Consider the following 13,860-nt stretch of genomic DNA (forward strand, 5'->3'; position numbering starts at 1 on the left):
ATCTTAGTGTGAAAAGGGCTTCTGACACACAAGACAGAGACTCTGAGTCAAGAGGCTACGACAACTTTTCCAATGACCTCAGTGAGAGGAAAGGAAAGAACAAACAAACCCACAAAGGAAGCTTTTATAGAAGTGCATGCAATTTTCATTTTTTATCACACAGATAAATATCCTTCCAAATGCGTCAGGTTCTGCAAGATACACATCATTAACTGTGAGTGGAACAGGCCAATGGATACTCTAAATCAAAACCAAAACATACCAGGACAACAACTCCCAAGATGAATTACAATAAAAAAAAACATCCATCCTTTAATAGCTATGTCATGATTTTAAAGGGTTAGCATTTATAAAATATGATGAGACCGATCAGCTGCAGTCCTTCACTGTAATAGGTCACTCTCTTGGATAACGTATACTTGTATTCAATAAAATGAGAACCAATACGAGGGGAGAATCTCCCAACCAGCACAAAAACACTGATGAGAGAAAGTGAGAAAGAGCAGAGGAGTGTCTGTGTCACTGACCGGTTCTCGTCATGATTGACTAATGCTTGCTTATACAGCACTTCCAGTTGGTCCAGTGGCAGAGCGAGGACGGCAGATGCTCGTCGGTGCGAAAACGGGTGGTCCTGGTAGGAGTGTCTCCTCCACAGAGGAGGTAGCAGCAGCTGACCGGAGAAACGCCGCCGCACCGCCTGATGGACTGCAGGCAGAGCTTCTCGACAATCCTGCAATCCAAACGAGAGGGGATACGGAAAATAACATGAATGTACAGCTTTTCAGTTTTCAACATAGCATTGAAACCATACTGGAGCATAGCAGGCAGTGCAGTATAAGGATTGCTCAAATGGATTTTATGTCTCTGTAAGATGTTTTTGGATGAAAAATCTATCAAGACCCACCAACAGAAAAACCACATTTCGTCACAAAGGGAAGACTGTAAAAGGATAGTACTTCAGGATAGCCTTGGAAACTATTTCCCAATTATTCCAGTTTTATTGATTATGGTAACTCAGTAGAAGTAGTGCAGTGGTTAGCATTAACAGCTTGGGCTTCTTAAGTGGGAGGCTGAGCCACAGAAGGTTTGAGAACCTTTGCTCTTGTTCCACAATTAAGTCAAAATGTAATGACGTGTACGTCAGTACCTTTGACAACATGTTGTGTATCATTCAATTTGTCTATAACACACAGTATGACTGTACAATACACCCGGTCCACATGAGAAACCTGCCACAGCAAATAAATGGACCAATTTCAACAAATGACATTAAATCAATAACTAATTTGCACGTATTAGTTCACAGACATATGACATCAGCTAGATGTCTCCTAATGGCATTGCAAGCATCCGACAGACATTAATACATCAGACACTGAAGAAGAACTTTGTTGCTCTTCTCTGAATAGACTTTTTTTGGGGTATTCTCCGTGCTAATCCATTTAATTTCTACTGAGGCGCTGTAAAAAAAAATCAGAGGGAGAGTGAATGACTTTGTATTTGTGTGTTTGTGCAAAAAGCATATAATCGAGAAGACTTCTCTCCATTAAAAATGCCTGTAATGACATTGGTTGAGCAAAGAAAGCCAATAAAAGAGAGAAAGCATGCCCATTCTGGCCTAGCCCCCAGCAGTCCAGAGCCTCATATTCTATGTAATTCAGAGAAGGGTGATGGATATTATCTGCCATCCTAGAGGTAGAAACTCCAAGTCTCATTTTCTTGCTTTGTGCTACCAGGCTCTAAAACCCAAACAGGAGTCAGAGGTCTGCCATCATCTCAGGCCATTATACACCCCTGTCATCTCAGGCAGGACTTGTTTGCACTGTCTGAGACTGGATATAGACATGCATCTCAACACTTTCATTGATCTACTTTCTCCAGCATTGGTTTCACCCAGCAAACCAATTTAAAAGTGCTGATGCCTAATGCGGTGTTGATCAGCACAGAATCAGTTTAGCGAAGTCTCACTCACAGGAAATTCACTTCCTACACTACAGAATGTTCGCAAGCACTCACAAAACCAGGTTATCCCAAGAATCCAGGTCAAGCAGACCTCTGAAAGTGTGTGTGTGTGTGTGTGTGTGTGTGTGTGTGTGTGTGTGTGTGTGTGTGTGTGTGTGTGTGTGTGTGTGTGTGTGTGTGTGTGTGTGTGTGTGTGTGTGTGTGTGTGTGTGTGTGTGAGTGTGTAAGAGCTGTAGCCTAGTAAGAACACAGACCGTGAGCGAGATCAATTCACTAAATTAATTGACCTTTTTCTGATTTCTTATGTATATGATTCTTTTTTACTTCATCAGACCAACAAGCTGTTATTACTCAAAGACACTGTAAGACTTGGAGGTAGATTTCTTTCGAGCAGCGCTGTCAGGTCCACGTGTGTCATTTTCTTTTTTATTTGGGGCCCTGCAGAGACTTAATCAATAGATGAGATGTTTTCCAACCATTATGAGTCAGTTATGACTCATTGTAACTGTAGTTTATAAAATATCTCAAAAATTATCTCTTGAATTAAAAGTTTATCTCCTCATTAAGACTTCTTTGATGCTAATATGACTTAGAATAAAGGGTTCAACTGAATGAATAGATAGTGCAAACATGCTGAAACACAATACCAATCACAAATAGAAGACATCGTAAACAGTCAACCGTATTAATTAATTTGATTAAATATTTTCCTAGCAAATAAATCCTTCTCCTGCCTGACTGACAACAACAAATGAGGTGTAGGCGAACTGTTGACTGTATTATTAACGTAGAGTCTCCAGCAGAGGAGGGCAGCCTCTCGGGTGTGTTGTTAGCTCCAGGGAAAGCCCTTGCTGTCCAGGGTGCTGAAGGCTGTCTAATGAGTGGGTTTTGTTCACTGGTGGTTTACTTGATTTAATGCCGTATAGTGTGTGTGTCGGTCAGTGGGTATTACATCTTCCTGTTTGAGATCGCTGCTCCACCTCTGTTGGCGTCTGGGTGATGACGTGCAGCAGAACTCTCACAACACTTCTCATTCATCTCTTAAAGGTTATTGAGTCAATGAATCAAAACATGCTCTTTGTAGATGAATCACAAGAACAGACAGCAGGGTGAACCTTTGCCAAGGCAGCTCAGTTTCCTCATTATGTCTGTGTACTTACGCAGCTTGACCCAGTAATATGACTCATTATCTTTTTTTTAAATCAATTTGAAAACATGATTAGTTTGATGGAAATCCAAAAAAAAGTACATAAATCCAGTGAACACTTAGAAGAGGGACAAATCCCCAGACTCCAACGGGTTTCCTTGCAAGACAAATTATTTGCTGACGTACTCAGACTTTCTGTGCACATGTACAGTATGTTCTCTCAAGTCTTTGAAAATATGAAAATATATCGCCGACACTGTACAGCCTAGAGGAGGTTGGAGTCGGAGATCAATATTTTACAGGAATAACATAATAATAGTACGGAAGTCTTTTTTTAACCTGTTGCTGGGATGTTTTGTGGTTTAATGACAATTTAATGATGCGCTATCACACGTCTCACCTCCTGCCCTTCACCTCACATGAAGTGAGAATGAGCTGCAGGCAGTATGCGGCTGGTGTGTGATCAGATGGGAGGTGCTCTACCTCTGCACACCTCACATCTCTCCATTAATCAACACTAATGGTCAACATCGATGCCTGACTCACACGGGTCAGCAGGACACAACGGGAGTCAAAACCTAACCTCAGCAACATGAGAGTTCCAGTCAGGAGCAATCAGAATCCATCAATACTATTTTTAGTAATTCTGCAGAAAGACAAAAAAAACCCAAGCAATGGCAAAAACAGTAGATGTAAAAGACAGATAAAAGTGACAGCAAATGAATTTACTGGTGAAGGTTTTGTAAACATAACCTTTGTACTATCATCCGTCACCCATTAGCCATAAAACAAGATGTAACAACTTGATTAATACATAAGTATAGTCCATTTAAATCTACCATTTGGAATGAACATGCATCATCTCATACTGTGTTAGTGTGGAGGAGACATACTTGAAAGAGTGACATTTACAGTGAGGGCACAACAGTTGAATTTTGTATTTTTTTTGTTTGTTTTGTTTTTTAGCATTTCAGCTCAACAGAATAAGGTTTATATTTCATTAAAACTTGTCTTATCATTCAACATGGCTTTCTGCTCCGATCTGTTTTTATCTGCTCTCTCTTCCCTCTAATTTTTGCACCTCAATTGATTAGCCCGCTGTGCCAACGTGGCAGTCGCTCTCGATTCTGTTATTAAAACCTCTTCTGTCTCGAAACAGGCCATTGACATGTTCCACTAACAATTTCTTGGAGATAAACACGGGCATGGCTTTCCTAATCAAGCACTGGTGCTCAGAATATGCAAAAAAAAAACCATGATGGGTTTCAGGAGAGCTGAGTGATTAATATCCAGGATTTGTAGGTTGAGTGTCGCTCTTGGTGGTTGAAAAACAAAATCTGCTCCCAATATTTTCTTTCTGCTACACTAAAAGTTCCTTTTATAGAGGCAGCAAACTAATATTTCGACTTGCCGTCAAGAAGGAAGAACCTTAAGGTGTTCTAGTGTTGGACTGCAGACATGTTGTTGCTCTGATCGATATTCATCAACAAGGAAACAACAGTTATCCTGCAAACCAGCAGACTTCTGTCTGCTCTCCATTCCATGTTGAACCTCAGCCCTTGAATAAAAACATTAGAAACCTGGAAACAGAATAATTAAACCCCCATTTTATCTAACTAATGTTTGTTGGGAAATTTATCAGTTATTTGCAACAACCAAGACAAAAGACACAAAAAGTTTAAATGTAGATCAACTTTTTTTCTGTATTCAACATAAAATACTTCTGTTAATAACTACTGTGACACAGCACCACATTATTCAACCCACTAAATATAATCTCAGATGTTACAACATATTTGTAAATCAGATTTGAAAATATTGTGTAAATCTTTATGGACTTACTTTAGAAGTGAAGTTTCAAAATGTATGCTGTTACTCTAAGTCCAAATTCACCTCCTAAAGACACAACCGGAAAAAAAACCCATCTACATTCAAAACCATCTACATAAATCTAAATAATCTAAATAAACCACAGACGTATTGAGATGCAGTTCTTGAGGGCGATGAAACAGATATAAAATCTGGGGCCTCGGGCAGTTTGAGTGCTGTCAGCCAGCAACACGCAGAGGAATTAACAGTGTACATCAACTACCAGGTAAACCTGGAAGAAAACATCTCACCATCTGTGAGGAAGATGAAGTCGAGGCATCACTGGATATTCCAAGAGACCCCAAAGTACACCAAAGCCTGCTATCAGAAGTCCTGGATCATTCTAGAATGGCAGTCTGAGCCACCTGACATGAATCCAACAGAAAATCTCTGGTTGGATTTAAGAAGGCAGTTGAAGCTTGTACACACGGGGATATTCCAGAACTGGAGATTTTTGCCAATGAGCAATGGGACAAGATTCCTTAGGAATGCTCCCAGAAGACAGTGATCAAGACATTTGTTCTTGTTTGACTACTGAAAAAAGGAATATTTGTCAAAAAAACAAACTAATATACAATTTCTATACACACACACACACACACACACACACACACACACACACACACACACACACACACACACACACACACACACACACTCGGACAAGTTCAAAAGGCACAATAACGTAATCAGATGAGAAGGGCTTTTCATCAGGACTCACTGATTCTTCATGAACTCGAGAGAAATCAAAGGCGCCACTGTTTTCTAATTGTGAAAATTAATATCAATTCTTTCGCACACGACGGCGAAAAAGCTGGATGAGCTTTCCCACTGAGTGAGTGATATGCGGTACGTGTGATATCTGTTGCAGAGCTGAAAACCTTCACTTGTGTGCATAATGACCCACCGAGGAGCAAAGATTATGATTATTATCACTCCATAAATAGAGCCTCTAATCAACCCTGTCTTTCTCAGTTGTCCTCTACAGCTCTCTGTAGGTGTGTGACGTGATTACTACTGCAAACGGACGAGACCGGTTTTCATGACAGCTGGAAGCATCATGACATAGATGAAGTATTTTGTGATAAAACTTCATGAAATCTAATTTTATACGCATAGATTCAGATTAATGATGAGCTGCTTCCTCTAATGATGGGAAGTGAGTCAGCTCTTCTTGATAGCATGAGTGGTTGAATTTCTCTGCAACTCAGGAAAAGACACGGCATTAACACTTAAGCCATGTGGGCAGGGAGGAAATGCCTTTGTAAAAAAAGATCCAAAGTTGTGCATGAGCAGATGCTGGTGAAGTTAAAGGATATATTAATATTTGTTTGAATCTGGAATAAATGAAGCTGTACCTAATAAATGAAGCTGGTAACCTGATTCTTGGTCGTTTAATTGTTGCCGGTGATCCTTAAATACCTGATGCTGAAGAACAGATGCTGAAGAACGATTACACCTCACTGTTATCTTTACTTCAGCACAACAAATTAGATCGTGAAGCATTCTGTAGTACGTAGCTATGAATTTAATTTACAACAACACAAAATTCACGTAATTTAATGCAGTTTGCAACACTGTGCAGTGAGTACAAATGTAAAATTAAGGACAATAACTCAACAATACCTTAGCAGAATTGACTTTCAGGTCTGTGACAGTACATGACAAAGCCCTGTTATCTCTGACACTTTATGAGACAACACATTCAGATCAACATGTCTCACACACACACACACACACACACACACACACACACACACACACACACACACACACACACACACACACAGACACACACACACACACACACAAAGACCATTCCCATTTCCCCTCCCACTTCGCAGCAGGAATAATAAGTAAATTATAAAACTAGTTTCATTTATATTACGATGAAAAATTAGTAATTTTACAGTCAACATGAGAAAAATTGCAAACTCGATTCAATCAGGCAATCATCTGATCATTATTTTTGGCTGTTTATGACTCCTGTGGGCAAACAGGAAGTTGTCTTCTCACTGTAATCTCTGGTTCTTCAACAGTTAAAGAATTAACAAAGATATACATTCAGAATAACTGAAGCGCCTGCGGAGATCGGTTTCACAATCTTTGAAATATGCTCACCCAAGTTAAGACATACTTCAAAGTCATTGTAGAAAGCTTCCCATAATAAATGACAGTGACTAGTCATGCATTCAGAGTGTGCCTTTATGAATATATGTGTGTTCATTAACTGAGAACAAAGCTTTGAGGCGACGTTAAAACTTTATGAGTGTGAGGTAATCCAAACTGAGATATAGCAAGACGATGTGATGCACAGCTGCTCAGACGGAGGTTAACGTCGAGCATATCCATTTAACTACTTCCCTTCTACTATTCGCAATATGCAGAATAGACAGAAAAACACTACTATTTATGTTATTCAACATCAGTAGTTCCTGCAAAGAAAGTCCTTGTACATATATTTGTGTATGCACTAAAGATTATTCTGATTCTGATTACAACGGACTTATCACTAAAGCAAACAACAGAATTGATAAGGCTGATAAAAGTGTGTGTTTGTATATCTGTGTGTATGTGTGTGTGTAAGAGTGGGAGGCATGAATCTTATTTACCTCAAGCCAAGACATTGACCCTGGTTAGGTGGGGCAACAGCAAAGCAGCAGCTACAGAAGTAAAGAAAAACAACAAAAAGGTGGTTTTAATGAGTGCAGGATGATCAATATGAAGAATGCCTACAGAATACGATCAAGACAGGCATGTGATGATGAAGAACTGACACACTCATCGACAAAAATTATTTTCATTCATTTTCAGTCACTTCAAATTTATTCACCTGGAGAAAAGAAAAATACAAAACGTATTACAGGAAGTAAGAGAGTAGGTCTTAAATAACACAAATGAAAAGGTAAGTGGTCCCTAAAAACTAAACATTAAAGAGAGCCCTCACCTATAAATTATTCATGTGTCATCACGCCGCCTGGTGCTGCCATATGCGCTCTAATGACTGTTGATTATATTAGTATGCCAGACGCCACATCACAAAGGCTAAAAAGCCAAACAAATTTATCATGAAGCATTTTTATTATTGCAATGAAGTGGTCTGTTTCAAAGTGACACTGAAAAAGCTCAATCAATGCAGCAATGACAGGCAGAATTACAGAACCTCAGTATCAGAACATTAAATATTTCCATATCGTCGCCTCGCCTCCACCCAGTGAGTGTTGTGAACCAACCACTGCAGGTAAACCTGACTGTCCTGACTGTCCTAAACTGCTGATTGAAAATAAAATAGCAAATATTATGTTTGCTGTAATTTCACTGAATTTGAAACAAAAGTATTCCTGATGACTGAACGAACTGATGGATTGACCCCCGACAGTCAAGAAGAACAACTTTGTAAATCACAAAGCAATCAAACAAACTCCTTCTCCTCGTACTTGTTACGCTGACATTTCAACGCTTCGTATTCTGTCACAGCTCTCATGAGGATATTGTCCTCTTCACTTCGGATTAAACTTTACTTCTGTCAGTTACAACCTGAAGCAGCTAAAGGGGATGTGGTATGAGGAACTGAAGCACAGAGTGATTATTGTTCTAGTTCCTGCTCTTAGCCAACAGAACTTAATGAAGGTTGTTAATCATTATAAGCCATTTCATCCATTCACTTTAAATACTCTACAAATGGAAGCAAAATAAAGAAACCTTCAAATGTTTCATTTGTAAAATTGCAAATTATCAAATACATGAAGTTAGATGTATTCCGTCTTCTTTATAGTGTCACTCAGGATGGTGTCAACCAGTAATACCTATTCTAAAGTGTCCCAGACTCAGCTTGATTTTATTTTGGATTGTGCTCAAATGTTTGACAAGTAGCAAATATTTTTGTGAATGTCTAAGAATTAGAGCAGCAGGAAATTGCAATATGTGCATGTGCCGCAGTGACAAATGAACATCATGCTACAACATTCTGCTGCTTGATGCAAAAGATGTTCAAGAGTAATCTAGAGAGTGGCCTCTCTGATAAAACATCATTCACTCTGGTTAGTATTCTTGCTTCCAGTTGTGCATGCACAGCGAGGAAATCAGTGGAGATGAGACTGATTACACACTCGTGGTGTTTAGTGCGTGTCTCTGGAGTCAGCTACAGGTTAAACACAACTGCTCCTGGTGTCTGTGTCAGGAGGAGTGATAACTGGGTCGATGTGTTTGATTCTCTGTTGTTTTATGAGGATCTACAGAAAAAGCTGTAGCGGAGTCACATTTTTTCTTTTAAGTAGAGTAGAGAGTATAACTTTATTTATCCCTTAAGGAGGTTCCGTCAGGGAAATTAATTTCTCTGTTGCACACAGCACACTAAGTACACAAAACACAGAAAAAGCACACACAAAGCACCAGCACATAGAAAGTAGTACAACACCAAATATGAAGATTAATAAATAACCCACCAAGAATATACAAATAGAAAATCATAAATAGGTATAGAAATAAAAATAAATAAATGAACAGACCTAGTTAAGTATGGGTATAGTAAAATGTCTTTAGTGTTTGCATTGTTTTTGCTGTATTGTCTGTGTCATCCCTCTGCTCTCATGTGGACTCTCTTCTTCTTCATCTCCCCCAGAGGAGTTGAGCAGTTTAATCACTCGGGGGATGAACGAGTTCTTCAGTCTGTTGGTCCTGCATGTTGGAAGGCACAGCCTCTGGTTGCTCAGGCTTCTCAGGCTTTTTTGGTTGTTGGTTACGGTGTGCAGAGGAGCAACGGTGTGCAGAGGGTGGCTGACATTGTCCATGATGTCCAACAGTTTGTCCAAGGTTCTCTTCTCTGCCACTGTTGCCAGAGGGTCTAGCTTCATCCCAACCACCGCGCTGGACCGCCTGATCAGCTTCTTCAGCCTGGAGAGATCCGCCTTGGTCACGCTCCCTCCCCAACACACCACAGCGAACGACAGGATGCTGACGACCACAGACTGACAGAACATCCAAAGGAGCTTCCTGCAAACTGTAAAGAGTCCTCAGCATGTTTCACCTGAGGCCTGAGGAGGTTGAGGAAGAGAAAACTTGGCAGAAACTGAAATATTTTAAGGTTGTTGGATTGAATCTTCAGAGTGCAGTGACTTACAAACAGGCTAATATTACTGTACATGCTCAATTTAACACTTTTTCTGAAAACCGAATGAAGCAGAAAACCACTTTGTTTTGTTTGACTTAGGGGGTTTTTCCCTTTAATTCTTACTATTCATCATGTCCATGTCTGTAACAACAACTTCCAGATTGATTCTTTCTTTCTAAATTCATATGGAGAAACATTCTATATTTTTCCATAGCACTAGAGAATAAAAGATCACAATGTATGTATGCATGCAGAAGTTTAGTCTTGAAACTCCTCCTTCTTGCTTGGTAATATCTTCTCCATTTGTGAACAGCTTAAAAACCTGCCAAGAGCTTGGTTTGATGATTCAGTGATATCGGACTGCTGCTTAATTCTGTCTCCAGTTATACTGTTTTACTCAAGACTATGTGACATATTTTTATGTGTCACTTTGCCATAAACAGTGAGCATATACTCATTTACTGCTCATCATCTTTCAACTCAGGAAACAAGGAAGAGAACCAGCCTGCTGTTAGAAAAACCCTTGAGTAAACATATTTTTCATATGCTGGAGGCAAATCCCTGCCTGCACATTCAAGGCTTTTCATATTCCAATTACAAAATTACACACTGAAGCCGCAAAGGATGTTGCTGTTTAAAAGGCACAATCTTGCACAATCACAATCGAACTCAAAGTGATGGGAAGGTGCGGGAAATAAACTGCATCCAGAAAGCAACAGCCAATTAATCACAGCTCTCAATAGGAAAATCTTTCATGACTACATCTAAAGCCAAATTAAACTTTTGTTTTTGCAAAATGAGGGTATGATAATTGCTTCACAGATATATCCAAGATCTAATGTATTTTTAACAAGAGCAGTCACACAAACTGCCTCTGGGCTTTAATGGCTCCACCTGCACATTTTCAGCTCCATCCATCTTTACTCAAGTTAGTTTTTCTGTTTTTGTTTCTCTTGTTTGAACCACAAAACTGTGAAACACCTCAGCTGCTAGACATTTAGTGCAACTAACCATCATTTTACAAATGGCTTCCTGTCCTTGCATCCTTGTTTGTTCTGGAATTGATTTTCGGATCTTATTGATTGCCTTCTCCCGAATATATTTCTGACCTTTTTAATTGCATATGAAACTCAGCAGCCAGTCGTCTGCTGTGTCTTACAAAGTCCAATTTGGAAACGAAGAGGGTGGAACTTTTCCTCCACGGAGATAAGGCTGTCTGATCTAGTTTTCTGGCATTCGTTTTTCAATACCTTCTGTGCTATGGAAGTTGCCTGGGATATTTTGCATCCCTACAGTCCCTTACATGCACATCAAAGGAAAAAACAAAATGATATTGGATTTTCTTGCAAAGATTAATTACAGTAAATTTAGCAGCTTCAGTTTCAGGTATAGTTCTAGCTAGCTCAGTGTCATTACAACTTCAAACGTATCTTGCATATTGAGCTGTGAAGTCGGAACTACTTCTAGTTCTAGTTCCTCAGCTGAAATTCTCATTACGTAATGTTCTCTAAAAAAATATCCTCAGCATCATATAACAATAAATATAATAATAAATAAAGGGGATTATGTGTGAATGTCAATCATTCCTGTGATTAGATGAGTTTATATGTTTGCTAATACTTTTTAATATTCATAATGTGTCTGAGAAATAATGTTTGCAAGATAAAAGTAATTTCTCTAAATTTTGGGGCTTAAGGAGTGCACTTGTTTATTTCAGTTTGCTTTGTACTGATTGGTTGTGCTCCCTGTGTCTCTCCACTAAATACAGGTTTTGATATTAGAATAATACACAACATTTTTAAATCAAGGAACCAGATTTTTCTAACCATAACTGTCACTATTTTCTGACGATTCACAAAAATCTATGACACTAAAGAGCAACATCTGTGAGTAAAATGGTCTCTCATGGGGAAAAATAAATGGAACTAAAGGCTACTCCCACTTTGCATCTAAAAAATACAGACCAAAGAGATGCCCTTGCTCATTTGACCTCAGCTGGAGGAATTCTACCTCATGCATTCTCATCTTTCATTCCTCTTGCTCATATTGTCGGGAGCTGATGACAACTTTGTCTTCCAAGGAAAAGGAGTGACATTCCCTCTTTTTCTGCAATGACGCCTTATAACACCTGCTGTGTGAAAAGTTTATTTTAGTTCCTGTCAAGCTGTCACGCACCAAAGAGTCTTCTTATTTATACATTATTACAGCTGAATGCATTAGAAAAGTCGACCACTGGCGATCATTAGAGACCGGCTGACTTGAAAGGCAAATATAGGTTATAGCTTCTGCCACCACAGTTTACTAGAATACAAAAATAGGAATTCTGTTTAATTAAGTGTATTCAGTTTAATCATTTCACATTCTAGACGAGCAACAGTAACATGAAAATGTGAAAACAATTTAACTTTATCAAATCCCAAAACATGAATAACATTATGTGTGGTGCAGTGTGCAACACCTTATGCCGCAAAAAACATCTTGCAGTATGTCTAGTGTGAATCCAACCATGTCTGGCAGTTTGTAATTATTAACTGTGTCAGCAGCAATGTCCTTGTCTTACGTTCTACAATCAGCCATCATAAAGTCAACCCCCAAGGTGTCTTATGATGCTGTCGTTGTGATGACGCACAGCAGATAGGCTTGTTAAAATTTAATCTGATAAGGCTAAAGTGTCTGTGCAACGTTCAACAACGTCACGAGATTTACCTTGAGGGAACATTCACGCCCAATCCACACAGCGACATAATGGAACCAAGTACCTTAACCTACGTACTGAGAGTAAATGTCACTTTTAATATTAGTATTCCATGAACTTTAATCAAAATTCATCGTGAAGATTTTGAGTGATCCTCTTTAGAATTTAAACCAACCAAACACGAAACAACAGACAGAGGTGACTACACAAATGTGTGGAGCTAATTAGTGAGTTTCAGAGGTGCTGATTTCACAGATGTTGTTTCCTGTGGACAGAGCAGGGCTAAATGATTTCCCCTGGTAATAGTCTTTGTGCTAAGATGAGCTAACTGCTTTCTAGAACTCTAGATAGCATACAGACAATGGAGTGGTATGTATGACTCTAAAAGAAGGAAAATTTGTCTTGCTTTCTGAAACACTTTAAGTCCTAAATACATTGTTTACCCTTTTTACACCTATCATACTTCTAATGTCTGCCACAAAAATGTAGCACTACATTTGATATAAATGGACTTGTCAGGTATAAAAAATATATTCAGGAAAAAATAGATTGCTTTTTGACAGTGATCAAAGTTACAATCAATTGAAAATAGTTTATTTTTGTTATATTTCTATGTTGTCTCCTCTGTTTGTTCCCTGATGTAGATTTATGTAACATTTCAATGTGGTTTCCTCTCACTGCTGCTCTTTCCTTCTCTAGAATTTCAAACCAACAGATCCGCATTTTGTTAATAGTGTCTTGTCACATCTCACTTAATCGAATGTCAGCATAGCATGAAGTCTAAAGAAGCTTTGAGATGCAGTCTTTACAGAGCAGAAAAAACAAAGATGACTAATAAAAATTTCAGCCATCTGCCAACGACCGCCTGTAAGTTTCTTTGGAAGTCATTCTTCTTACCGCAAACCTGAAGAAATGACAAGACAAATAGTTCTTTTTGTAAACGCATCAGTGACTCATGCAGAAGGACAACAGCAGCATTAGGTCATGGCTCCGCAAATGATTGCAAAATAGAACAATCAGATGGTGATGAATGATAAGAGCAAAAGGATGCAGCTCAGCGTTGCAGCAGAGCGCCAT

The 13,860-nt window shown here is 39.0% G+C and overlaps 1 protein-coding gene across 2 annotated transcripts in view; it reads right to left on the bottom strand.

The window, feature by feature from the left end:
* LOC137599121 (3',5'-cyclic-AMP phosphodiesterase 4C-like) overlaps nt 1–13,860 on the bottom strand; it is a 79,872-nt gene that overhangs the window by 63,941 nt on the left and 2,071 nt on the right. For both annotated transcript variants that reach the window (XM_068319830.1, XM_068319829.1), the window contains exons 2-3: nt 7,591–7,641; nt 528–730 (exon numbers count right to left, since the gene is read on the bottom strand). In XM_068319830.1, coding sequence (XP_068175931.1) covers nt 528–730; nt 7,591–7,605 — 218 coding nt within the window. In that variant the 5' untranslated portion in view covers nt 7,606–7,641. The remainder of the gene's footprint in view (nt 1–527; nt 731–7,590; nt 7,642–13,860) is intronic.

The sequence above is a fragment of the Antennarius striatus genome, chromosome 7 (assembly GCF_040054535.1).
Source record: "Antennarius striatus isolate MH-2024 chromosome 7, ASM4005453v1, whole genome shotgun sequence".
Taxonomy (NCBI): domain Eukaryota; kingdom Metazoa; phylum Chordata; class Actinopteri; order Lophiiformes; family Antennariidae; genus Antennarius; species Antennarius striatus.